The sequence below is a fragment of the Rhipicephalus microplus genome, chromosome 7 (genome assembly GCF_043290135.1).
Source record: "Rhipicephalus microplus isolate Deutch F79 chromosome 7, USDA_Rmic, whole genome shotgun sequence".
NCBI classification, from domain to species: domain Eukaryota; kingdom Metazoa; phylum Arthropoda; class Arachnida; order Ixodida; family Ixodidae; genus Rhipicephalus; species Rhipicephalus microplus.
Window position 1 is genome coordinate 79173051 of NC_134706.1, and position 27371 is coordinate 79200421.

General features: G+C 46.8%; 1 protein-coding gene across 1 annotated transcript in view; it reads right to left on the bottom strand.

The window, feature by feature from the left end:
* Nucleotides 1-3482: 3482 nt before the first annotated feature.
* ecd (ecdysoneless cell cycle regulator) overlaps nucleotides 3483-27371 on the bottom strand; it is a 57790-nt gene continuing 33901 nt past the window's right edge. Inside the window, exons 8-13 of the mRNA XM_037431611.2 lie at nucleotides 26624-26831; nucleotides 24664-24760; nucleotides 16568-16782; nucleotides 15000-15074; nucleotides 6453-6697; nucleotides 3483-3827 (exon numbers count right to left, since the gene is read on the bottom strand). Of these exons, the coding sequence (XP_037287508.1) occupies nucleotides 3603-3827; nucleotides 6453-6697; nucleotides 15000-15074; nucleotides 16568-16782; nucleotides 24664-24760; nucleotides 26624-26831 (1065 nt within the window). The 3' untranslated portion in view covers nucleotides 3483-3602. The remainder of the gene's footprint in view (nucleotides 3828-6452; nucleotides 6698-14999; nucleotides 15075-16567; nucleotides 16783-24663; nucleotides 24761-26623; nucleotides 26832-27371) is intronic.

Sequence of the window (27371 nt, forward strand, 5' to 3'; positions counted from 1 at the left end):
CCTCAACGGTAGGCAGGATAGTATTGCTGTGAGCTCCAGCATTATCCAGAGAACTTTATCTAGTACCAATTCTTTTAGTATAGACAAGGATGGTCATACCTGTTCATAAGCTCCGACAGTTTTCAATTCTGGCCAGCCAAGACATAACAATCATAATTAGCTCAAGTATTTATCATATGTAGAGAAAAATTCCGTAGATTTTCTTCACTTATAGACAATTTTACATAGGACATACGGAAGCCACCATGTTAGCTTGGATGTTCAACAAATGTTTTCTTATTTTGGTATACCTTGACGTAAACTTACAAGGTCAGCAAACGTGGAATGCACCAACCACACCCTTTTTATGAGCACAAGTCCACTGTTGGACATGTAAGATGGGGACAGGAGGAGGTACGACAACACGTATGGTAACTGACGCGCGAACTTTCGAAAGGGTTCCGAAAGAGCAGTTGATGTTTTGGGCCGTTCGCTATATATGGAGAGGAGAAGGTTACAGCGAACGTCCCAAAACATCAACCGCTCTTTCGGAACCCGTCCGCCAGTGTATGCACACTGGTCTGCACTCCACGGCAAAACGAAAGAGAGGGGGGGGGGTCATTAGCCGCCTCGCGACTGCTTTGAAGACGCCGTTGCTACGTAGTCCCAGTTTACCCTGAGGAAGGAACCAAGTCGGTTCTGAAACGTCAGGTTTCTTCACAAACTTTTTGGTCGGAGTTTAAATCATTTGCCAGTTATATAGTGTATGCTCTGTCATGTCACCTTCTTTTGCTTATATATTATCACAAGCTAAGTATTTCCCTTGTTGAAAAATTGTCATGTCACATGAGGAGGACTTTTTGGTCTAGTTAGTATTGCTTACCGTACAACATTTCGTCGCTAGTAAAGACAACACACACAAGAAAGACCCCACCATGGCGTCATGCTTGTGCCTTTCTTGTGCGTTATTTTGACTACATAGCAGCGAAACAGCCTACACTTCATGGTCCCCTACAAAACGTAATAATCTTGTGCAGTACCTCTGACATAAACCAACGTGCCTAAATAAAGATATTTCTTTATTTGCTGTACTACTATCAGTTACCGTCTCCTCGGCGTCGTACACAAGCATACGCGCTATTGGCTGGATTGCGAGTGACGTTATTTATCCCATAACAACCAGGACACCAAGTACGTGCGCATCTCAATTTCTACTAAGAACTTTCCCATTGGTAAACCATGGACAACTCTAGAAGAGCACCAACAGTGTAAATGTGAGGGAGCTCGCGTTCCCCGGGCCAATGGTGTAGTCCGGGCACAAAAACAGGCCCGGCAGCCTTCCAATCCGCGCTAAATCGTGAACGAGAATTCAAGTGGCGGTAGCAGGCAGATCCTGCAAAGCATGCCACTGAGCTAACTCACAAAATCAAATGCATGCAACAACGCCACGCTGAACAAGCACCGTTGCGGGCATGACAGCGTCAACGTGACAATAGCGAGAGCGCATTCGCCAGCGAGAGTTTCTCAAGCGGCACTTTGGCTTTGGTCACGACAACTGTGACCACCTGTGGTTCAAGGACCACCACAGTGATTTACGCATTGCGAAATGCCTTTAACCGTTCATTAGACTCCTGCGTGACCATGATCATGCGAAGCACAATGTGCAGCATGTGAAATAAACACTGTGGTAAACCCAAGCCAAACGTGTGCCTAATCCCATTAAAAAGCATGAATATGTAACAATAAATTGCGATAAGCTTAAGTGCCTTGTCGGGTTGAACACACTACTAAACACTGGGGCCGAACGTTTCAACTTTCGCTGGTCAACCGTTTGTACGAAGTGCTTAGGCGGTGATTATTATTATTTTTTTACTACGATAGCTGAATCAGTGAATTCATCTTCTTATGTTGATCTATCGCTCACCAAGCAAATTATTCTCACACACGGGTGACATTTTTATTCAGGCAGGAATACGAACACTGCTATACACACGTCTATGCACACGCTGAAGACACAGCGGCAAACACTGCATGTAATAACACAGCAGCTTGCTTGTGGAAGAACAAATACTGACAGTTTCTTTCCGTTCAATTAGCACTTCCAGAACTATACATGTGCAGAACTATAAAATGGCAAGAGATGAAATTCGGTGCAGTGGAGACAATGCCTGTTTTTCAGCAATGAATGACAGCACTAATAGAGGCAGGCACGTTTGAATGTGTTGTGGTACCCCATTATCAAATCAGCTACTGGAACTAACGAGCCAACTATTTAATAATTATTCTAAGGCAGGTGTTACAGTAGGGAACCCGAAACCAGCCCGAGTGTCAAGATGTCCCTCCCCAAGCTTGCCGATAAGTATGGTGCTTTAATCTGCATTTAACCCATAAGCATCGCTTCTGCAATACAATTATAAAAGGCAATAGAACGTTGACAAATAGCGTAGCACGACTACATTAGACCTGGCAGGAGTCTCAAGATTTCTCCAAAGTGAGACTGCTTCGTGAACTGGCCCACTTCAATAAGGCAAATGCAACATGAACGCTGCCTTGATTACTTTTCGAATAGCTATACTACCTTGGCTTTGTTCTAATTGTTAGACACCATCGTAGACTGTCTACGCAGACGGCTTAGAAGACAGCACCAAGCCCATGATGTTCGAAAAATAGAACACGCCTGGACGGTTTCAATGGGACAAGGCTCTACCTTGCGTCGAGAAGAAAAAGCTAAAATAAACAAACATAACTGTTATGCTTTCTGGCTTATTTCGTATTGAAATAAAAAAAAAATTGAACGCTACTCACATTGAGAATTTGAAAAAGCGCCTGCTTGCGTGCAGACGACCTTTCCGGTGAGATTGGATTTATCTGAGCGATTCGCTGAGCCGCCATCTTGTTTGGGCAGCAAAGTAGCCTGGATCGTGTTTGTCTACGATGCCATCTTCTCTGATCTGTCTATTTTGCCGGCTATGTGAGAATTGGAATGAGACTTAAGATGGTCGCCATCCATTTAGACATCTGCGGTGAGTATTGGAACACATCCCTTGACTACTTGAGTACCGAAGTTTGCCTACCATAATGCACGTTTTATGATTCCATGGGTGTGAAAACTACCTTCGCATTACAACCACTTGAGACACAATGAGAACAAAGTTTCTTATGCTGGCCGCAGCTTACTATTACAGTCACTATTATCAACATTCTTATCAAAAAATAAAAATCTAGAAGTGTTTTTATATATAAATTGCTAGAAACTATAGGTTTTCATTATGAAAGTATGGTAAATAATTTTGTGACAGTAGAGTAGTGTCCTGTCTTGCATAAGAGAAACTTGCATGCACTGCAAGACAATCTTACGAAAGGTTCATATCAGCTACCTCTGTAATGTATGCTTTAGTCATTAAAAAAGAAACAGCTATCTTAAATACAATTTACAATGCAGCAGTTGATAAGCAGTGACAGGAAGGAGACACATTACAAAAATGACTCAGAACAAATGGAACAAAAATACACTGTACATCTTGCATTTGTTGCCAGACTGGAAGCAACAAATAAAGCTGGAACACTTGTAGAGCGCCTCGCATAGCTTGAACAGTGACTCATCAGTCACAAGGACGCTATGTTCACTGGTCATCCTCGTTGCGTGGAACACTGATCCCCATTGCCGAGAGAAGGTTCCCAGCAGGACCGGGAAGCCCTTCCTGGGAGCTGTACGACTCGAGAATGTTCTTGAGTGCAGTCAGGTTAACGTCGATCGGCCGGTATCCGTCGCCACCCGCAGCCTCTTCATCGTCGTCGGAGTCTAGCTCATCGAGGCTCTCTGCCGTGGCTCGCGGTGCTTCCTTAGCCTGTTTTGGAAATAAATTAGTATGTCACTACACTCAAACGTCGATATATCAAACCCAGTTATAACAAACTAAATAAAAAATGGCCTTGCAATAGATACAAAGCTAAATATACACCTTCATGACGAATTTTTGGATATAACAAACTTATTTACGCGTATTATGCAATTTTGTTATAATGAGGTTTCAGTGTATTCAATAGCAAGACAGAAGACTAAGTGAATTGGTATATTATATATACCAAAACAAACCAATAAACAAAACGCACCACGAAAGATGCACCCCACAAACACAAAAACAAATGCTAGGCAAGTAGATATTCTATAATACTATATGAAATATTGATGGATAGGAGAGCAATATTATTACTCTCCTATCATGCTGTCTGTATTTTTTGTCTTTTCGTAAGCACCACTGTTTTTTACACTATTACTGTCGTTAGCTTCATATCACATTCTACAGATTAAGTTAGAGTGGCAGAATTAGCGCACTACACCTTTCTCGATTTTTCAGTCACAGACAAGATGATTTTTCGCTTCACAAACAACAATGGCTATATAGACATCGACGCTAGAATTTCGGCGAAACGACAATAAACTCTATTCCTTAAAGGACCAGTAAACAGCCTTGAGGTCCAAAAAATTTTTAAAAATATATATGTGCCCTTCTTCTTTGCGAACTTGGCGCCGCAAGAATTTTGCAAATACGTGCTATATTAAGGAAGTTGCAGTGATTAGAACATCGGTCTAAGCTGGTTTCAAATTTTCACGCGGTCTCGCTCCCCTTTTCCCTTTCATGAAGGGGAAGGCGTAGCGCATCGTCGCTACTCCGCCCACTGCGGCAACGTGACACCACGTCAGCGATTGACGTCATCCGCGAACTCGATCAGTCGCAACGCACTTCCGCTTGCAGCGAAGCGTGGTTGTTTGTTTACCGTTTGCCATGGGTCAACCATGTAAGCGTCAGGGGCGAAGTGTTGGCCACAAACGATCAGGTCCCCAACGTACGTCGCTGGATGGCCGATTCGCTTCAGCCATGCAGCGCGCAGGGCCCCATCGTGAAGCTCCCGGTGCCTATGCTTCTCCACTGCCCAGTCGCTGAATTTGCAGCCGACGACAGAGCAACGCTTTTTACCCGTGTTGCTCATGTCAAGGGCGAAGTACGTTCGTATGTGCGCACAGGCGCTGTAGTTGAGCTAGGAGTGGACAAGAGCACGGGACAACTGCGAGACTGGTTCTTTCACCGCAGTGCCAAGAAACAAGGGGCAGTTTCGTAGCTGTGGTTGGAAACAGAAACTGAAGTTGACTTCACTAGTGTTTTTTACATCTGATTTAGACCAATCGACGAGCTGCGTGCTACGTCACGTCGCCGATCGCTGAGTTGACGTCACTGCTCGTACAAGGGGGTCGGTCAGGCGTAGGATAGACGGGCAGGAATTTTTTTTCAATATGGAGGCTCGGCGTGGCACGCAGCGCTGCAATATTCAGAAAATGTGATCGCTGCGGTCTAATCTATGAATTACCAAGCTTGTATGGGGGGTGTAAAAAAAAAAGTCGGAGCCTGTTTACTGGCCCTTTAAAAAAAATGCAACCATAATTACGACACTGCTTAATGTGAATTCTGAGCGCAGCTTCGTGTTAGGGAAAGGCCAACTGTTCAAAGTTTCGGCTTTCTGAAAGGCATCGACTACGACAAAAAGTCACAGCATTGCCACAAAGGCAAAGCAATGAACGCAATAGCAACAAATTAGAAGGTCACACGAAGAATGGCAAGCAGATTGAAACAAAGCCCCCAATAAATTCAAATAAACGTCTCAGTTGTTACTTCGCTGGGTCTGAAAAGTGCGCCCTTTTTGCGCCTGGTAACTACAACAAAATCATTCTGGTGAAAGCCCTAGACGTACAATTATCCCCACTGCAAGATAAGTGCGCACACGCGTGAGCGTTCATCCTGCGCTCCTCTCCATGGGCAAAGTACACATAGAAGATAAGAGAGCGCGCCGCCACGTCGTGACGATCTGGCGACCCGCACTCATTGCTCTATCTCCCTGGAGATGCTGAAAACACGATAGCTCCCCCGGGATGGCCATCGCCAGCGGTAAGTGGTAGATATATATATATAGCTTGTCGTTTCAGTGTAGAACGAGGTACTCCTTCGTGGCTCAGAGGTTAACGCGTCGCACTCACAAGCCAAAGGTCGGACGTTCAATTCTGTGCCCCGCAGTCTTTTTCTAAATTATTTTTCTTTCTTGAGTTTTCAAATATGTACATATAGATACATAGATACGTATACACATACAGTGTATGACGCCGACCCCGACAGCAAACTCCAGTCGAGGGTGTCCATATAATTGCTATCGCAATAAAAATCACAATTTCTATGAAGGACAGAACCTACTACGCCATTATTTGTGTTTCTGCAAATAAGGAAGGTAGCGCTATGCATTTTTAGGGCATTATCTGCAACCTTGTTGATGCTGTATGTGGCCAATGAAAAATTATAGAGCGAACAGAAAGCATTAAACCCAACACACTTTGTGCCATTAGCATTTCATGAAGGTTAAACTGTAGTGCATTCTGCAGTCTTATAGTTCACATCTCAGAAAACAATGAGCAGAATTTCTTTCACCTTGGGCGGCAATGATTTGGCCTCTGGATCAGCCTCCTCCTCGGTTGCTGCCGGCTTGGCGACCGGCTGACGTTCGAAGCTCAGCCCAACATTGGTTCCGGCCAGTTCATGGTCCATAAGTTCCATGTAGCTTTTCATATCTAACGCAAGGCGTGAAAGGTCCACTCCGGGTCCATTCAAATCGCCATCTTCGTCGTCACTGCCATAGCTGTCGTCATCACCGTTGATTATGTCGGCCAAGCGATCTGGGAGATTTAAGAGAAAAAAATATCGCAGAGACCATACAAGCTGTGGAAACAAATGTAAGAAAATATTGGTCAGCTTGGACGCCTAAAACCATACAATCATACCTGCCAAGTTCAGGGATTCTTACCGGGAGATTTCCCCAACAGGGGGCAGGGCAAAGGGTGCATTTAATTGTTTTTCACCTTTTTTGCACCAAAGGAGAAAAAAATAACACCGAAAAAAAGGGGGGGGGGTGCGGGTCACATTGTTTTATTTGTCCCTCCTTTTCTCTCTCTCTCTCTCTCTCTCACACACACACGCACACACACACACACACACAGACATCTAAAATAATGGGGGTAATGTATTGATTTATTCGCCGCCCCCCACCCTTCTTTTTTTGCACCAAAAAACAACAGAAAAACGCAAGAAAAAGGGCTCTAAAATTCAGCGTTGTGGTTTTCTGATAGCTTGGAGTGGCCGAACACACGAACTACAGCAGAAGCCCCGAGTCTTAAACGGTGGCGAAAATATTCGTATCTCCAAAAATTTCCTGGGATCAAAAGCAGCTTAGCAAAATCTATTTCTGTCAAAAGAAGTCACGTCTATTCCTGGGACACACGTAATTGGATGGAACGGCACAGCCAGCTGTCAGTAAAGTGCAGGTCGAAGCGTTGCTTGAGACCAACTGAAACCTGAATGCCAAAGTATAACCTAGGTATGCAGATCGAGAGGAAAAACTTGTGTTACTAGATTACAGTAACTTATGTTACTAGATTACAAGAACACCGAAAACTTTCTGGCCTTTATTTATGTGTTTATTGCCTTTAATGTACCACTACGTTAGGCACGTGCCCTCGTTTAGTAGTTGCTATTGATGATCGTGTTGCCAAAATCACGGTTTCACTTGTGGTGGTTGCAAAAAACGGTAGTTCCGTTTTCAATCCACGTGCGCTGGCTGCGTACATGCTTTTAAAACCAAGTCGTTTTCAAATACGAAGCATTTCTTTGCGTACTGCCGGATCTTTTGGCATCTATCTAAGTATCTATCTAGCCGCCTATGTCTGGGTGCTCTCATGATCACCCCTTTAAGTTGCGGTGATCATGATTCCAAGAGAAGGCAAGCGGGTGAAGGGAAGACAGAAAGTTAGGTGGGAAAATAAGATTAGGGTAGGACATTTTTTAGTATAAAGTGGCAGGAGCAAGCGCAGGACTGAGTTGACTGGCGAAACGTAAGAGAAACCTTTGTCCTACAGTGAGTGTAGTCAGGCTGACGATGATGATGAAACCAAAAGTGGTATCGGAGGGTGAGATGGTTTGACGAATACGACTCACTGGTAATGACATGAAAGATGACACAACCTCGTCTGATACGTAATCAAACACTTTCTGCCAGACAGTGGCACATACTCACGGGTGGGTGTGTGCCACTGGTATGCGGGTATGTGCCACAGGCGATTGACACTTCATATCTACCCATGAATGGCAAGAATACACATGGGTAATTTCAACGCGTGAGCATCAAAGGCCAACTGTGACAAAATTGTGCACACCACAAAAATCCAATTTATAGGCAGTCAAGCTGGAGACAATGCCACCTGCCGAATTTCACCTTCGAAACACATGGTTACGCAAGAAAAAAAAACTCGTCAACAACACAATTTTTGATACTGAAACTAGAAAAAACAACGGCATTACAACTGACCAGAAGTTTCGTAGACAGCAGCTCGAGAGACCGACCGATGCAGGCGAATCGTCTGCTCTGAGCTCCGAAGCATGCGCTTCGTGACCGCGCTCCAGAGTTTTCTTTTTGAACGGTAAGAGAAAAACAAGTAATTTAAACATGCACCGTGAAGGATACATGATTGTAAGAGCTTGTTAAAGCGCATATTTAAACAACTGTCCGCCTCGCACCTACAGTCTTGTCCTGATGTCTTGGCAAACTCACCAGTTCACAATAAATGATGCCGCTCGCTTACGCTTCAAATTTCCTCATTTCATTCATAACTACACATGATAAGAGAGGCTGTTTTCAATACCTATGCTCGGTTTTGCACATTCCCATATCTGCCAAAAGCGTCCCTGAATTTCTGTAAATACTTGTTTGACTGTGGCCAAGACATTTACAATAAACCTAACATAGCACAATTCGTTTTCGTATAATACGTTTATGTGCTTGAATTTCTTTGAACTGAGCACAAAATATTTCTGTCGAACTTCGCTGCTTTGACTACTCACAACTAGAAGCAAGCCGATCAGCTTTTGGAGTTTTGATCAGGTGATCATAGATGACGCTGGAATGGTGTTACGCTATAACTTAGCGAGCGAAACGTGCTAATAAAAACAATTTACGCTATACTAAAGCTGTCTAATATGAATACATTTCGTCACCGGTGTTTCTCTAAGCTCCAGTTGGGGCATCGCACTGTTGTGTTTGCAGTGGCTGAATAGTGAACGCACTGCGTCAGCATTCAACATTTTTTTCAACAGTATTTCGGCGGAGAGACACCAGTTGTACTTATATTCGTCATCTTTGAAGTGCACTGCATAAAGCACCACGCTCTTCAGTACCTCCCATTGCCATAGACTCATTCCAATAATCCGCAGCTTTTGGAGCTTCACATTTTTTTGGAAAAGCATGAAAGCTGGTCGCAGCCATAACATATGGCCACACGCGTCTTTCCGAAGCTTCGAGCACGCTGCTCTCGACCTTTGTTCGACGGTTTCGGCACTAAAGTTCATACAACCAGCCACAATAAGGAAAAGTGTTCCGAAAATCTGAATTTTGGCCCAATGAACATTGTGAAACTTGACTAAAGAATTTCTGGAATTTGTATCTGCTGGTGTTGCATCATTGAGATTCTACTGTACGTTTAGATTCAAGCACTAGGATATCGGCAGAAAATTTTAAAATGGTATTTCTACCTTCATATTCTCAGCTAATGATGAATTTATGATAGTAAAACATGTAGCATTAGAGTTTTTAAAGTGCAGCTCGTCAATCTGACCCAGGTCATTGTTTCTCTTTAGTGTTCCTTCAAAATGGTCCCTGCAACAATTTTTGAGCATGGTCAGAAAGTGCTCCTGATCGGTAGTAAAGGCTCCAGAAAACATGCGAGCGAAATGTTATGGTGCAGCACGCGGCCTGAAATCCACAATAAATTATCAAAGTCAGCTAAAAATTGCTTTGTCTTCTCTCGACAAATGACTGAAGACGCTCGAAAATCACTTGTAGCAAGCCTATTCATCAGCCATTGGCTGATTTGAACATGGTGCGCTTATTCGTTACAAAAATCTTCGCATGACGCCGCGACATGTCTATGCGTGCGCGCACGATCACACTAAAAAAGCCGCGCATTCGAAGAAAAAAAAGCCTCAAGGTCAGAAGGTGCGGATGAAGTATTTCATTGCCCCTGCCATCCCTCCCTGCTTAGCTTCCAGCGCTTCGGTCGGGACGAGAAAAGAAGGAATACAATTGCAGCATGCGACAAATCTCGATTGATTGATTTATTTATATGTGGGATTTAACGTCCCAAAACCACCCTATGATGAGAGCCGTAGTGGAGGGCTCCGAAAGTTTTGACCACCTGGGGTTCTTTAAAGTGCAACCAAATCTGATAACACGAGCCTACAACATTTCCGCCTCCATCGGAAATGCAGCCGCCGCAGCCGGGATTCAATCCCGCGACCTGCAGGTCAGCAGCCGAGTACCTTAGCCACTAGACCACCGCGGTAAGGCATGGGACAAATCTTTGTAAATCCACTCGCACGAGACGAATTCTTAAAATTTTTGCAGAGTTGAATTCGTAAGGCAATAAGCTCTTATAGCGAACTCATTCTACGGTTACTTGAAAAAGTGTTTCAGGGCCCCTTTAAGGCATGTTTCCACCTTTTCGGAAATCTTCTTCAGATTTTGATTGTAAACTGATCGATTTGTGTTTGCCTTAAGAAGGGCTGTTTAAAGTCACACTTCAAGTATGCTGGGCAAGAGAAGTGCGACTAATCACAACTTTATTATGGAAATAACCCAAAATATGCCCATCACGCAAAGAGCGATAAGTACTGATCGTGTGATACAAACCAACCTCGCTTTGCAGGAATATAGCTATACAAAAAGCTGTGCAATGAACTAAAATATTTGCACTGTTGTCAATGTTATGTGTACTGTGGCCAAAAAGCCCAGAGTTGTGTAGATTAAAAAGGTTGTATATCAACCGAAACCTTGCAACATCAAAAGTTAGTGGTTGTTTTAAATTACCCTAGTTCATGGCATATATTAATGTTCCAGAAAGCAGCATGAGAAGTTTGGTTAAAAAATGTTGGACCATTCAGAAGTTATGGCTCTTGGTGCATTACAACAAATACAAATAATGTTTTGCCAAGAACAAGAAAGAAGTATTCCAAACATGTTATATACATAAATGGAACCTTTTCGGTCGCTAAAAGCTGCCAGGCTAATAGCTGGGACCTTCCTTAGCTGGCTCAAGTACACTTTTAGGTGGCTTAGCAGCTTCTAGTTTTGTTTTGTTTTTTAAGCTTGCTTTTGATCAACCGTTGACTGGCAGCTAACGTTCTTAAAGATAGTTCGGCACTTGCTGAGGCAAGCTACGGTGATGTAGTAGCCAAGATCGACACCTTCCTGTTTCAAGACAATTAGTGTGCCACTATTTTTATTGCCTAACTGACATACCGTATACACGTGTGTAAGGACAGCACCCGTGTAAGGGCCGCATCCCGTTTTTAAGAAGCACATATTAAAAAAAAATTGCGTGTAAGGGCCGCATCCGCACTTTCCTTAACCCATACGTATTCAAAATGCGCGCGCGAGTGTGAGTTACTAGACGTTCTCAGTAGATGGCGTTAGAGAATGCAATTATCATCACCACCATATAGTACGTCATTAGAATAATTTGTTGGTTTTCTTCATGCTAATATGTTCATGAAGTTGGCTAAACATTTTAAGTTTTTTCAGTAGTATTCATACACCCGCCAACTAAAGGTTAAAGCGGGATTTTATCTTTAACTTCTGACACTTCTATACAAACGTGCTATCCATATCTGCATTAGCATCACCAACTTTAGTATTTGTGCGTTGTTCGGTTATTGTGCTGTTCAGCCTGCCATGTGCTAGAGTTTTGCGCACCGTTGTACGACTCTGGGACTCTAGCTAGTTTTCTGCGGGACGTTTACGATTTGACACGATGGGCAAGCAGCTGAATAGCTATACAGCTGGCTATAAGTTGAAGGTGATCGAGTTTGCTCTCGAGCACGGGAAACAGGCCGCCAGCAGAAAATTCGACGTTGACGAGAAGTGTGTTCGACGTTGGTGCGCTCAGAAGAAAGCCTTGCAGAACACCAACATCAAAAAGCGCGCTTTCCGAGGAAAACAGTGCAAGTATACCGATTTGGAAGAGGAGTTGCTCCGGTATGTGACTGAGATGCGGAACGATGGTTTTGCGCTTACTACCGAGATGCTGCACATGAAGGCACTTGCCTTGGCCCGTGCAAAAAATATACCGGCCGGGGATTTCAAGGCTAGTGCTGGCTGGGTGCGAAGGTTTCTGAAAAGAAAGGGACTCTCCTTTCGGCAAAGGACCACGCTGTGCCAGCGGCTGCCAGAAGACTATACCGACAAGGTGCTTAGTTTTCACAAGCATGTCATCGGCCTGCGCCATCAGCACAATTATCTGTTGTTTCGAATGGCGAACGCTGATCAAACTCCTGTGTGGTCTGACTCTCCCGAGAACTACACAGTCGAAGTAAAAGGCAAGAAGAGTGTCGCCTTGCGGACAACCGGTGCTGAGCACCACTGCTGGACCGTGATGCCTTGTGTGACCACGGACGGGCGGAAGCTACCCCCGTACGTTGTTTTGAAAAGGAAAAGAATTGCCAGCGAAGTTTTCCCCAAAGGCATCATAGTTAGAGCCCAAGAGAAGGGATGATTTAGTGCTTGACTGGGTGAAAAGTGTTTGGCAGAACAGACCGGGAGCTTTGTTGGCCAAACATTCACTTTTAGTGTTGGATAGTTTCCGCGGCCACCTTAAGGCGGCCACCGATAAGGTGAAAAAGCAGCTGCGCCGTGTCAACACAGACATGGCCGTGATTCCAGGCGGCCTCACAGGAATGTTGCAACCATTGGATGCGAGCGTGAATCGACCATTCAAAGTTGAATTCCGAAGACTCTACACGGGCTGGATGGCAACCGGCAACCATGAGCAGACGCCGACCAGACAGCTGAAGGGGGCACCGCTTGCTACTGTTCTCGGTTGGGTATTGTCAGTGTCGACGGACCTTGTGTCTTAAAGTTTTAAGGCCACTGGGATATCCAACAGCCTGGATGGCACCGAAGATGACTGTTTGTGGAATGATAGTGCTCCGCAACACACCATCTCGTACTCCGAGTTAGAGGACTCGTCGAGTGACGACAATTAAGCGCACATGCGACATACTGCAATAAACGCTCTTCGTTCGCTAACTGGTACGTTGTTTTTAGTTCACAAAAAGAAAAAGTTCCGTGTATGGGCCGCACCCTGAAAATTGGCCCTCATTTCCTGAAAAAAAAGTGCGGCCCTTACACGCGTTTATACGGTATCCTCTTCTGATTCCATGTACATTAAAATGCGAATTTCTTTTTTAATTGTTTTGAATGTTCATGCTTCTGCTCGAGCCACCATTCTTCATGCCATCGTATTCTCTATCATGTGGTGTCATCTGGTCAGAAATACAATAAACACTCTGCAGTGGAAGCCATGTTTTTCCAATTCCAAACATGGCGGAATTCTTCACTTCAGCATTCTACCGGCGGTATCCTACTAAGTCCGAAATTACTCAATAACCATCCAATCATATTTTTCAATGGTTGTTTCAATATACTTAGAAAGGGTTTAAGAGTAATTCCCGCTCGTCTTATAACCCCAGCAGCCAGTGTTTTTATTACCATAAGCTGTTTCCTTCAAATGTTGTGATGAGTGCAGTGCGTGCATTAGGTGAGCCTTTGGTGAGACTGAGGGTGCACTTTATGTTGACATCGCGGGTCTCACCTCATTTTGTTTTTGTCTCTTCCCAATTTACTTGTCAGTTCACCTGCACTGATGACAATGTGAACTCTACACAAGATGAGGAACTCGAGTCGCAAGCGATAATGACATTCCACGGCTGGAGCAACACGTCTGATGCAGATGTGTGCATGTGCGAAACTTTCGCTCTCTCTCGGACTGTGGTTTTCTCAAAACGAAGGGCACGCAACTTTCTGCTTGAAGTATTGACTGCTTCTGGGTCACGCAGACATTTGACAGTTTGCGAACTTGACCACCATCAAACGATTTACCCGCCATGCTTGTTTGATGGTAGTGAAGAAGCAAAATATGGGCCACTCATTTACGTTCACATTCCAAGAAAGTTGCTATACTTTCTTTTGATCAGGGCTTTTCAAACACAGAAAGATGGACTATGGATGCATCATAAATAAGGCATGTTGATACTGACACAAGAAAAGAGAACACAACGGAAACTTGTCTCTTTTCAGTGGCACAAGCGCAGAGTGCCATTTTGGTTTCTCTTTCAAGTACTCACCTCCAATTTCGAGAATATGTTCAAACCTCGTTATAGGAGACACTGACGTCAGAGACAAATTGGTAGATGTAAATGATATAAGGGACAAAGAAGAGACACCGGTGTGGCTGCAGTAAAATGCGGGTAGAGAAAAAAAGGCATACGTGGTACACTGCGTATAAGAGGCCCCTCCTATACAGTAAAAGACTAGAATTGCTCCCCAGCGCTTGTCTCTTACAAAAGGTTTCAACTGTATATTCAGGAAAACTATACTAAAAATGAAAATCCCATGGTTCTGGTTCAAGTTATAATGGATACATGTGATCAGAGCACATGTTTACTTAAGGTAAGGATCAATTAACTGAATAATAAGTTAACTGAATAAAATTGACTGAGTTCACGAAAAGAGCGAGCAGCTGGGATCATAGCGCCACCTGCCTGTGCAGATCTCAACCCTGCGTTTCTTTCCACGCAGCCTCTGCTCCAGCAGCTCGACAAAACAATGTTGCCCCAAGAAATACACCAGAGTACATGAACATCAATGCGTGAATGCCACTACGAGATGCCGAAGCCAAGGAATAGAGTCGCCTCCAGAATTTTTTTGCACCTGTGTTTCTACACCACCTACTTTAAACTAAAAATAGTGCAGCTAAGGTATTGGGACCACTGCAAGAGCATTGACACTTGATTTATTCACGCAACCTGCGGTCTCCCAATTTTCGTTATGCCATATATGCTGCCTCCCTCCTGCTTTCACAAGACTAAACTTACCATGAGAATCAACTTCGTCTCCATAGCTGCTCATAGAAGAACTTGACTCATCATCTGACTGAGGAAGCTTGAAGTCTGGAAGTATAAACATACACAGCATAAACGAGTGAACTTGCCACAGTCACGCAATGCAAACAGCTATAGCGACAAGATCGTAATATATGCGAATGCATTGAAGAACAGATACTATTACTTTCTGTGCTCAGCACGAATCTCTGAGTGACGTAAGACTGTTGCCGACTGATGTGTTCCACATACCATATTTTCCTGTGCATAAGACGTGTTTGCTTTCAAAATTCTCGAAAATGCATCAATGCTACCGTATGAACCCGCATAGAGCTTGCACCGACACACTGTTTAAAGTGTTTTTCAGTAATAGCAAACGCGTAAAAAGTTTTCGCTCAACTGTAGCCACAGGAAAAAAGAAATTGCATACATTTATATACACGCTCATTCATCGTCGTCTGATGTGCTTCATTCCGAAAATCCCTTGTCGGAGATGACTTCTCACAAAACCTGATCCACAGTGCCATCAAGGGCATATTGGGGATGCAAACTCAAGCATCGGTGACCCATGCGCACAGCATCACTGAAGAGGTCCATTTCATCCATCCGGCAGGGGTCACTTTCGTCTCGCTAGACCTTATCCACTCCCAATGCAGGTGCTTGATGAGGTCTTTAAATGGTTTATTTCGGTGCGTATCAACATGCTACAGCTAGGATGCCCTCCCGGAATTACAAGCTCAACGCTGCAGTCAAACAAGCTCAGCACTATAGTTTGTGTAGTCGAAGTTTGATGGTGCGCATGCCTTAATGTCTGACGATTTTTTACTTCTATTTTGTCTTTCAATAAAAAAAATCTGTTGATGTCTAGGACCCGTCCTGTGTACGGGTTCCTTCTGTGTCTGCATCTGGTTCTTTTTTGTGTTACGAATATGAATACAAGTCAGCGCTGTAGTCACGAAGCAGTCTCTTGAGGGAGGTCACACCGAAACGTGTCAAGTACGAGTATAGATGGGAGCCCCAGCATTGCCGAGCTGCTTTCAAAAGAAGCCCACTAATTTCCATTCAATGTGGGTAATACTTCCTTTTACAGCCCCCAGAAACTATTTTCTCAGGCTGCTGCCCTCAAAGAAGGCTTCTTTCTGTTTCCTTCACTGCACATGCTTAGCTTGTTTACCCTTAACAGCTGCTATGCAATGGTTGTCGATGGTTTCGGCAGCTGAGATTACCATTGTTTTAATGGCAGCCACATATAATCATAACAGTAGGACGTAGGACTAAATGCTACCCTATGCAGAAGCTTCATGATGATAATGAGAGCAGCATGCAATGCTGAAACTGAAACCGTGAGTTTGGGCCGAAAATTCTTGGTATTCGCATATAGTACGGGGCAGACATTTCTTATGAAATCTCGAGGAAAAACCTCGGACTACACATCGGCCTTTATGGTATTGCCCATTGAAAAACGGCCCCATAGGCCCGATTTCTTTAGCAATCCTAACAATCACATCCCAGATGACAGTGCACCACAGCCATGGAATCATTGTAGCAAGTAACCCACTCACCAAGAATAGCACCGAGCGCCTCGACGAAGCGGTCAGGATCAAAGTCAATGCCGTCTGCTTTGGCTTGATGGCTGGCTTCGCTTGACTGGGACTTCCCTTTGGCCGCCGCATTCGACGGCACTTCCGCTCCTTCGTAGCCGGAAACATGACGCACAAAGCGGTCCAGGCTCTCTGTTATTGTCTTGCCAAGGGTTTCTTCTGTCTTCTGCACAGGTCTAGTGAGAAACGTGTTCAGCCATTAAGAAATGCATTATAAATGACAACCGTTTTGTGGCTGACAGCACGAAAACCCACACATACACTAGAAGTGGACGTGGCAAAGCACTGTGGCGTGTCCACTTCTAGTCTATGTCAGGGTTTTTACGCTCTTAGCCACAATAAACCTGCACCAACTCGCCCAGTTTTCCATCTTACTTAAGTAACCTCTTTGACATACTGAAGAACAAGGCATGAAATATCAAACAAACACAGTGTAGCGAAGCCTCCACACTCTGAAATGGGTCGAACTCTTGAGTACCTTCTACTGGGGCTACCCAACGAGGACGCCGCTCGCGCTGAGAGCCTGTGCTTGGCTGTGACTGTTGCCATTGTATATTCTCGCTCGTTGCCGGCTAATAAACGCCTTAACAATTTGGTGGAGAGTGCTGCGATCCCTGTCTATGCCTTTGGAGCTACGATCACGTACCCTGCCATCTACTATGTACCACGACGCTTCTCAGCAAACGCCTCCTCCAATGCCACCCCCTTGTCCCGGTGTCCCCTGAATCCGCGATCCACCCATCTTCACTGGCGCTGATGGCACTGACGTAGAGGACTGGCTCGCCATTTATGAGCGCGTGAGCGTCCCCAACAAATGGGACGAGGACGGCAAGCTGACCAACTTGGTATTCTACCTTACAAGGGTTGCCAGTTTGTGGTACAACAACCACGCGTCCAATTTTGCCACCTGGTCCGATTTTAAGACCGCAATCATCAACGTCTTCGGCCGCCCTGCTGTTCGCAAGCTGCAAGCCGAGCAGCGCTTACGTGAACGTGCGCAGGAGGCTGGTGAGTCATTCACCAGCTATATTAAAGACGTCCTGGACCTATGGAACAAATCTAATCCCACCATGTCCGAGTCTGACAAGATCAGAAACATCATAAAAGGCATTGACGATGATGCCTTCACGATGCTGCTCGCCAAAAACCCCGGCACAGTGGCTGAGGTCATCACACTGTGCCAGAGCTACGAGGAGCTCCGCCGGCAGCGTTCGATGACCCAACGCTCCCCACCACGAGCTGCAACGCTTGCTGGCTTGGAGGCCAGTTGTGACCAAGTGGCGTAGATGGCAGACCTAAAGTCCTTCATCCGTGAGGAAATCGCGCGTCAGTTCTCGCTCCTGCCCTTTGCCCACCAACCGACTGTTCAACAATCGCCTACTACCCTTCTTCCTCCCATCCGTCGAGCGATTGAACAGGAAATAGCGGAGGTAATGCCTGCGTACCACCCTCCACAGCCTCCGGCTCCTGCGCCCCTGAGTTACGCGCAAGTGGTCGCCAGGCCGCCCCAAGTCGTTCCAGCAACCGCCCCTCTGACTTATGCCAAAGCTGCCGCTCGACCTCCGCCTTTGCAGCGGGTGTGCCCGCTACGTATGTTGACGTAACCCCTCAGCCTCAGCTTCAGTCCACCATGCAGCCATCGTTCCGTCCATCAGCCCTTGCGACATGGGTGAGACCTACCCCGGTGAACAGATGGCGCACACCCGACAACCGGCCCATCTGCTTTGCCTGCGGTTACGCCGGTCACGTGGCCCGTTATTGCCATCGCGCACAGCCGGCTCCAATTTCTTCACCTGTTGCTGGCCAACTCAGCCGTCCTTATCGCGAAGAACCGCCGTCTATGCCACCTCGATCTCGCCCAGGTCCATCTCGAAGATCGCCGTCTCCACGACGTCGTTCCCTGTCCCCCATGCGGCCAAGTGCGGCAGCTCATGAGCGGGAAAACTAGTCGTCGCAGTCCTTGCCTCGGGGACTGCGACGCTATCGCAATGTGAAAGCCCTCAGAGCAGCCCCTCGAATGTCATTGACGTGCTTGTGGATGGTGTTTGTGCATCGGCTCATATTGACACTGGAGCTGCCGTATCAGTTATGGACGAAAAACTCTGCCGCTTACTTCGAAAAGTGACGACGCCACTTTCTGGGCTATCCCTCCGTACTGCAAGTTTGCACCGCATTCATCCTACAGCAGGATGCACAGCTCGCGTTGTCATCCAGGACGTTCTGTATGTCGCCCAGTTCATCATAATTCAGTCATGCTCTCATGACATCATCCTGGGATGGGACTTTCTCTCCCGCCTTGACGCCGTCATCCATTGTGCCGCCGCCAAAATTGAGCTCTCACTCTTTTGGCATTTGACGCCAGAAGACAGTCCCCGACACTGAGCAAGATTCTAACGAAAGACGATACAACAGTGCCTCCAAACTCGACGACGGCTGTGTCTGTCTACTGCGCTGGTCTGTCCGACACCATTGGACTTGTTTCGCCATCTGACATATTCTTGCAGCAGGAAAGGGTTGCTAGTACCTTTCGCGACCGTGCAGGTCAACCAGGGCAACACTGCTATTTTTGTAACCAACCCGTCCCCGTACGCTGTTACCTTGCTTCGAGGGGAATGTCTCGGCAGAGTGGAACCAGTCGACGACGCACAAGTCTTGGACGTACCCGATGACACGCGTGGTCTCAGGTCGTGTACCGTCAATGCTGTTTCCACTTCTGATTCGTCATCTGCTGATGTTTTTGGCCCCTCCATCGCTGACAACCTTACGGCCGTACAGCGTTCCCAACTTCTGGACCTGTTGCAAGAATATCGTTCTTCTTTCAATGTCGGGCGAAGTTCTCTCGGTCGCACGTTCGTTGTTACGCATCGCATCGACACTGGTGCCCATCCACCTTTACGGCAACGTCCATATCGCGTGTCGCCTGCTGAACGTCGCGTAATTAATGATCAGGTTGACGATATGCTCCGACGCGACGTTATTCGGCCCTCGGACAGTCCATGGGCGTCTCCTGTTGTTCTTGTTGCGAAGAAAGATGGTTCTGTGCGGTTCTGTGTGGACTACAGACGGCTCAATAAGATCACTCGCAAGGATGTTTATCCATTGCCACGCATCGATGACGCGATTGACAGCCTTCATAGAGCCGATTTTTTTTTCTTCTCTCGATCTGCGCTCGCGGTACTGGCAAGTACCCATGGCTGACGACGCTCGACCAAAGACCACCTTCGTCACGCCAGACGACTTGTACGAGTTCAACGTCATGCCGTTTGGTCTATGTAATGCACCTCCGACCTTTGAGCGCATGATGGACACCGTTCTGCGCAACTTCAAATGGTACACGTGCTTGTGTTACCTCGACGATGTCATTGTCTTTGCTCCAGATTTCTCCGCGCATCTCCAACGTCTGAAAGAAGTTTTCGCACGTGTGAGCAATGCCGGCTTGCAACTAAATCTGAAAAAGTGCCGCTTTGCAGCACGGCAACTCACCGTACTGGGGTACGTCGTGTCCAAAGACGGCATTCTTCCTGATCCTGCCAAGCTTCAGGCAGTGGCCGAATTCCCCAAACCTGCATCTGTCAAAGAACTGCGTAGTTTCGTGGGCCTGTGCTCATACTTCCGACGCTTCATACGAAATTTTGCCACGATCATATCACCGCTGACGAAGCTCCTTGGAAGTAACGGGCCCTTCAATTCGTGGTCATCCGAGTGCGACGACGCATTCGCGAAGCTCCGCCATTTGTTGACGTCGCCTCCCATTCTACGACACTACGACCCCACAGCCCCAACGGAGGTGCACACGGACGCCAGCGGTGTAGGCCTCGGCGCTGTCCTGGCGCAGCGAAAACCCGGATTCCCTGAATATGTCGTAGCATATGCAAGCCGTACGCTCACGAGAGCCGAGAAAAACTACACCGTCACGGAGAAAGAGTGCCTGGCGATCGTCTGGGCTCTTACAAAGTTTCGACCTTATTTGTATGGTCGCCCATTCGATGTCGTCACCGACCATCATGCACTATGCTGGCTTTCATCATTGAAGGATCCCTCAGGCCGTCTCGCCCGTTGGGCTCTTCGCTTACAAGACTACGACATCCGCGTGCTGTACCGCAACGGACGCCAGCATGCTGACGCCGACGCCCTCTCGCGCTCTCCTCCGCCTGAAGGTGATGTGCTCTGCTCAGTATCCTCGGCTGCTGTTTCTGCCATTGATGTTGACATCATCGCTACCGAACAGCGAAAGGATAATTGGATCGGCCCGCTCATCGACATGCTCTCTGATCCATCCGCAACGCCATCCACGTGTGCCTTGCGTCGTCAAGCTCGCCATTTCGCCATCCGTGACGGCCTTCAACACCGACGCAATTACGACGCCGACGGTCGGCAGTGGTTACTCGTGATACCCCGCAGTCTGCGCTCAGAGATATGTGAATCCTTCCATTCTGATCCGCAATGCGCGCACTCTGGGGTATTCAAAACCTACCATCGCAATCGACAACGCTACTTCTGGCGCGGGATGTACAGCTATGTGCAGCAGTTCGTTCGCTCTTGCCTCACTTGCCAACGCCGTAAACCGTCAGCCGACATGTCGCACGCCGGTCTGCAACCGTTACCTTGCCCTGACCGTCCCTTTGGGCGCGTAGGTATCGATTTGTATGGACCACTTCCTCTGACGTTGGCTGGTAACCACTGGGCCATCGTTGCCGTTGACCATTTAACGCGATACGCCGAAACCGCCGCTCTCCCTGCGGCTACTGCGCGCGATGTTGCGTCCTTCCTGCTGCATCAATTTATACTGCGCCACGGACCACCCCAAAAGCTTCTCAGCGATCGAGGCCGTGTCTTCTTGTCGGAAGTCATCGAAGCCATTCTGACGGAGTGCCATTCTGTCCACCGCAAAACTACTGCTTACCACCCACAGACGAGTGGCCTCACCGAACGCTTTAACCGCACCCTCGGCGACATGCTTTCTATGTACGTCGCTGCCAACCACACTAATTGGGATAATATACTGCCCTTCGTCACCTACGCCTACAACACCGCCCCTCAGAGCACGACTGGTTTTTCACCTTTCTACTTGCTGTACGGAAGGCACCCGTCGCACACCATGGACACGATACTCCCGTTCACGCCGGATCCATCTGAGTGTACACCTATTTCCGAGACAGCCAGGCTTGCTGAAGAGTGCCGCGAGCTTGCCAAGACTTTTACGACGCAAGAGCAAGAGCGGCAGAAGAGTATTCGTGATGGCTCCACCACTTCTGAGCCCACGTTCCTTCCTGGTGCGCTTGTGTGGCTCTCGATCCCGACCTCTGCAGCTGGCCTCTCTTCCAAACTACGTCCCAAATACGAAGGCCCCTACCGTGTCATTGAGCGCACCTTACCCGTCAACTATCTGATCGAACCCGTTGAACAATCTTCGGACATGCGCCGCCGTGGGCGAGACATCGTCAACGTGGAGCGCCTGAAGGCTTATTATGACCCGCTCATATTAACAAGCTGTTAGGTCGCCAGGCGGCTCCCTCTTCGACCCCGGGGTAATTGTAGCGAAGCCTCCGAACTCTGAAATGGGTCGCACTCTTGAGTACCTTCTAGTGGGGCTACCCAACGAGGACGCCGCTCGCGCTGAGAGCCTGTGCTTGGCTGTGACTGTCGCCATTGTATATTCTCGCTCGTTGCCGGCTAATAAACGCCTTAACAACAGTCACAGTGCTTATTGCCTGGTTCTCATCAGTGCACTGTATCATACCTGTCAAGTTCAAGGATTTCGAACCTGGGAGATTTCCACAATGGGGGTGGGGGGGACAATTTCTCTCCCACACAAAAGGGGAAGGGGGTGCCGCGCCCCTCCGCAAGCGTAAACATCAGCATTGCAGTCTTATCATGGCTTGGAGCGGCCGAACACACGAGGGTATAGTTTCCCAACAACAGTAGAAGGTGCCAGTCTCAAACGGGGTGGGAAAATACTTTTGTGTCTCCCGAAATTTCGTATTATCAAAAATTATCAAAAAACAAGCAACACCAGTTTTCAAGCCATGATATAAGCACAGAACATCTATTTCTGCCAAAAGAATACCCATATGCTTTCCTGCGACACACGTGACCAGACCAATATGGGACAGTACAGCTGCCAGTGGTGAAAGCTTCACTTGAGCCCAAGTGAATACTGAGTGCCAAAGTATAGTTGAAGTATTCAGATTGAGAGGAATGCCGAAACGCTTCTAGCCTTTTTAACGTCCTTATTGCCTTTAATCTACCTCTGCATTAGCTCCGTGCCTTTGTAGCTTGTAGTCTTTATCAATGATCATGTTGCAGCGACTGCGGTTTTGAGTGTGGCGGCGGCAGCAAACTGCAGTTACATTTCAAATCCACGTGTGCTGGGTGCGCACGTACCTTCAAAACCAAGTCGGTTTTCGTTGTCTATGATCGCATCTGCCCCGATTTTGACAGCAGCCTTTGCGGCAAGCAGCATTGCCTTTAGTAGACGCCCGTGCATTTTCGGAGTTCTGTCAGTTACGTCATCACCATACATGATTGTGTCAAGTGCAACCGCTTCTAAAGTACGCGCACGGCCAGTGAGTGCAATGGCCGTGCGCATACTTTAGAAGGTTCTAGATGCTGCTTTCAGCCTTTGCTCAACAGTTTCAATACTGAAGTTTGTGTTACCCGCCACAATGAGGAAAAGTGTTCGGAACATCCAAATTCTGGCCATACGAATACAGTAGAATTTGGCTGAAGAATTCCACAAGCCCATACCTGCCGGTTCCACATCACCGAGACTCAAGTGTACATTTACGAAAACGCCTCCTAAATTTATTTACAATAAAACGCAATGGGTTTGCAAAAAGCCTGAATCGGAGTGGGCTAAATTTTTGTCATTGCGGCCAGATAACGCCCCGAAATTTATATTTTCAGGAGATTTTTCAGTCAAGCGTACAAATGTAAGAAATGGTCGAATTTTGGGAGTTTACCGGAAAATCCGGGAGGATTGGCAGGTACGCACTATACAAGTTTCACATTTTCTCGCAATAAGCGACGCAAAAATATTCAATTTGAAGTTAAAGCTAAAAACAAATTTTGGGCTGCAAAGGCAGCTTTACAGCAGTGCTTCGGAACTATGCGAGAAAGCTAGTTTTGCAGAAATACACAAAAACAACTTTTTTTTTAATTTTCTGCAAATCCTGGGTGTGGGTTATACAAGAGAAATTATTGACACCTCCAAGCAAATGCTCATTCGTGGTATATAGCACAGAGTTCCACGCTGAAATAATGCTGAGCATCCCAAAGGCACTCGGAGAACACATAAAGAAAGCCCATGCTAGAGGACCGCAGATCCCAGAAAATGGCGAGACTTTCTGTGTGATTAATTACATGTTTAGTTGTTTACTTGGTTTATGGGGCCCCGACGTACCAAAAGTCGCCCAGCCTGAGAGGGATGCCATAGCGGAGGGCTTCGGATAATTTTGACCACTCGGGATTGTGAAACATGCGCCGACGTAATGCAGTACTCATACCTCTAGTTTTTCGCCTTCACTGAAGTGCATACACTGCGGCGAGGATCGAAATGATGCCTTTTAGATCAACAGCCACATAACGTATCTAGTCGACTAAGGACCATTCTCGTGTAAGGGCTGCTCCCCTCCAACTTGGCAGTCCAAATTTTGCAGAAAAAAAAATATCAGCAAATGGCAGCGTTGTCGCATCTCGCGCACACTGTATTTCACGGGAGCCATCGGATGGCAATAGGTGTCCTGTGGCTTCTTCACGTAGTGATATCTGTGAGCTGCATATGCCATGAGGAAACAGGTTTTCCCATATAGCATCGGAAGTTCAACAAAAATTTCACAATTTCGTGGAAAGACCACACCCCATTAATATTATGGGGAAAGAACAGTGTGGCTTTTACACGCGTGTACATGGTCTGTTTCAGTTGCGAATGGTTGAAACGAAAGAAGCCTTGGTGCGTACCCCTGGCTTTTTATGCAAGAAATGAAACACTGTGATGACATGGTGCTTCATATTCGCAGCAGACTTCTCTCATAGAGCGATTGAAAGTGAGCACTCACTTGGCGCCCTTGTGCTTCTCTCCTCCAGAACTTCGTGAAGAGTAGTCTTCGAGCAGGCGGTCCAAATCCTGCGGCGTGACCTCCATCCACTTTTCATCTGGCACCAAAAAAGAAGCAGTGTGAGAAACTTCCGCTGAAACAACAAAACAATTGAGCTCTGGCGTTTCTGCGAGCAACATGCTTGATCCTTTGTTGGAACATTGCAACTCTAAAGATATTTGGTGCGACTCGGCACTAGGGCAAATCTAAAGGTATGAGCAAAGTCCTTCCGATGCTATCAAGCGTGCTTTTATATCCATGCCATTAACACCACTGCCTATGTGTGTGGAGCTCGGTCCCCAAAAGAAGATGCAATTTATTACACAATTCTAGAAATCTCTTCCAGGAGTTTGCTATTCGTGTAGACACCAGGACAGTGCGCAGGCACACCTGTGACGGTGCAATGTCATGCAATTTGATAGGTGGGAAGAAAAATTCATTTGAGCGCAGTTTTTCGCTGTTTTTCACATATAGAACAACAAAAGACAAACGTACAAGTTCTAAAAGTTTGACCAAAGAACCACCACTGAGCCCACCGGGAAACCTTATTAAACTGCACTGAAGGGCTTTCTGGGCTATGTTAGTGTTACCCAGGCTGTACCGTATTTATGAACCCACCTTTTTTCAGAAAAGTTGACACCAGTTAGGGGGGTAGCGGCGAAATTACGGAGCCTCTATTTGAGAACTTCGTTCTCCACAAGGAGAAGCTACCGATATTTAAGTGAACGACAAACTTTTTTAGTAGCCCGAAGCTGTAAACATGCTACTTGCATCGCACGTGCCGGGGCACATACTGCCTGCAAACATAGGGCAAAAGAGCGTATTGGGGACACTTGTTCGCCCTCCGCTTGGTGCAGCAGATGTTTGAGCACGTGGGGCGCAGCTGTGCAGATTGCGCGTGTACAGGCCAACGCACGTTGATTGACGCTGAAAGGGCCATCCAGGCGCCTGGTTCCTATGCTCCTGTGCATGCTCGACCAAGTGTAAGTTTAAAACTGGCCGTGTTGCTAGCGTACTGGCCAATCCTCCACAGAAACGCAGTGCCGGGTAGGGTCACACGCATGTTGAGGGTGCACATCCTGCTGGGCGCGGTTGCGCTTCGTTTTTGCGCCCCTGTGCTTGCATGGAACTATAAGCAGAAGGTTTCTTCTGCGTTCAACAGACATCACTCTGCTGCGAAAGACCAACTTCTAAATTTAAATTTGATGGATTGCTTTATTGATATGTAGGGTTTACCGTCCCAAAACCACCATATGTTTATGAGAGATGCCGTGGTGGAGCATTCCGAAAATTTCGACCACCTGGGGTTTTTTATAGTGCACCCAAATCTAAGCACGTGGGCTTACAGCACTTTCGCCTCCATCAAAAAGGCAGCTGCGGCAGCCGGGATTCACCTGCGACCTGCGGGTCAGCAGCCGAGTACCTTAGCCACTAGACCACCACGGTGGGGCGCAACTTCTAAATTTCGATTGACGTCGTCCACGCTCACACTGCTCGCAACTGTTTAGCATAGTTGTTAAGTTTTGACTTTTAATGCATCGTTAATTTGTGATGTGATGATGTGACTAAACATTGTTTTGATTGTCTACAGCACTGGAAATCACACCAAAATAAAATACACATATATTTTTTTTCTCCAAGGACCAAAGCGGGGGCCGAGTTTGTTATGCAAGTGAGTGCATAATGAATTATGCGAGTAAATGCGGTAATAGAGGGACTAACTTCCAGCAAATTTTTTTCATTTGCAGACAAAGTATAATGCTCTTTTTCTGCGAAAAGCTACGAAATGTGCAAAAGGGCCACTACTAACGGGAAATATTTGGCCGTTTAGCCAGAGCAAAATGCCGTATTAGCCCAGTTAACCCCAGTTCTGATTGCGCGTTCAGTGATGTCCCATGGCGCACAGTGTGAAGACACTCACCGTCTGGCTCTCCCAGTTTCTCGCTCTCTTCTCGTAGTTTCTCGACGTTGACGTCGAGCTGTCGCAGCTGGCGCGAGACTCGCGCGTGAGCCGAGCACCTTCCCCGGCGCTCGCTCTCTCCATCCTCCGCTGCTGCGACCGTGTGGACAAAATACTCGCGGGCGCGTTGAAGCAGGTTGTGGTACAACTTGGACCCCTCCAGTTCACCCTGCAAGAGATGTAGCAAGCAGGAGAGTACACTTGTCAACGTTAATTCAACAATAGGCATCATTGAAGGGGCCCAGTGATGCCTTCTCAGCATGGCCAGAGAAGTGTGCAGAATGGTAGTCAAGGTTGCCGGGAACTTGTGAGCCAGACATTATAGCAATGCGCGCGGCCTAAATTTGCAATTAAATTCTCAAATTCAGTGAGAAATCACTCGCTCTTCTCTAGACAAGTGATGCCTTCAACCCAAATGACTGTCCATAAATGAAGTCCAGCGCCATTGGTTGCATTAAGGACTGCATAGATACTGTGGCCGCTACAAGATGCTGCGACATGCCCGTGGGCTTGCTTGTGAGCAAGCTGAAACTGAGTTGCGAGTTCCAAGACAAAAACTGCCAGGCCTGCACGGAAAGTGTCGCTGAGTCACAGCGAAAGCAGGAAGAGCGCCATTATAGACCCTGTTGCAAACACTCTTGGGGCTACTAATACACGTACGGTTGCAAGGTACTCACTACTCCATTAATTGATTCGGTGCCTGACAACG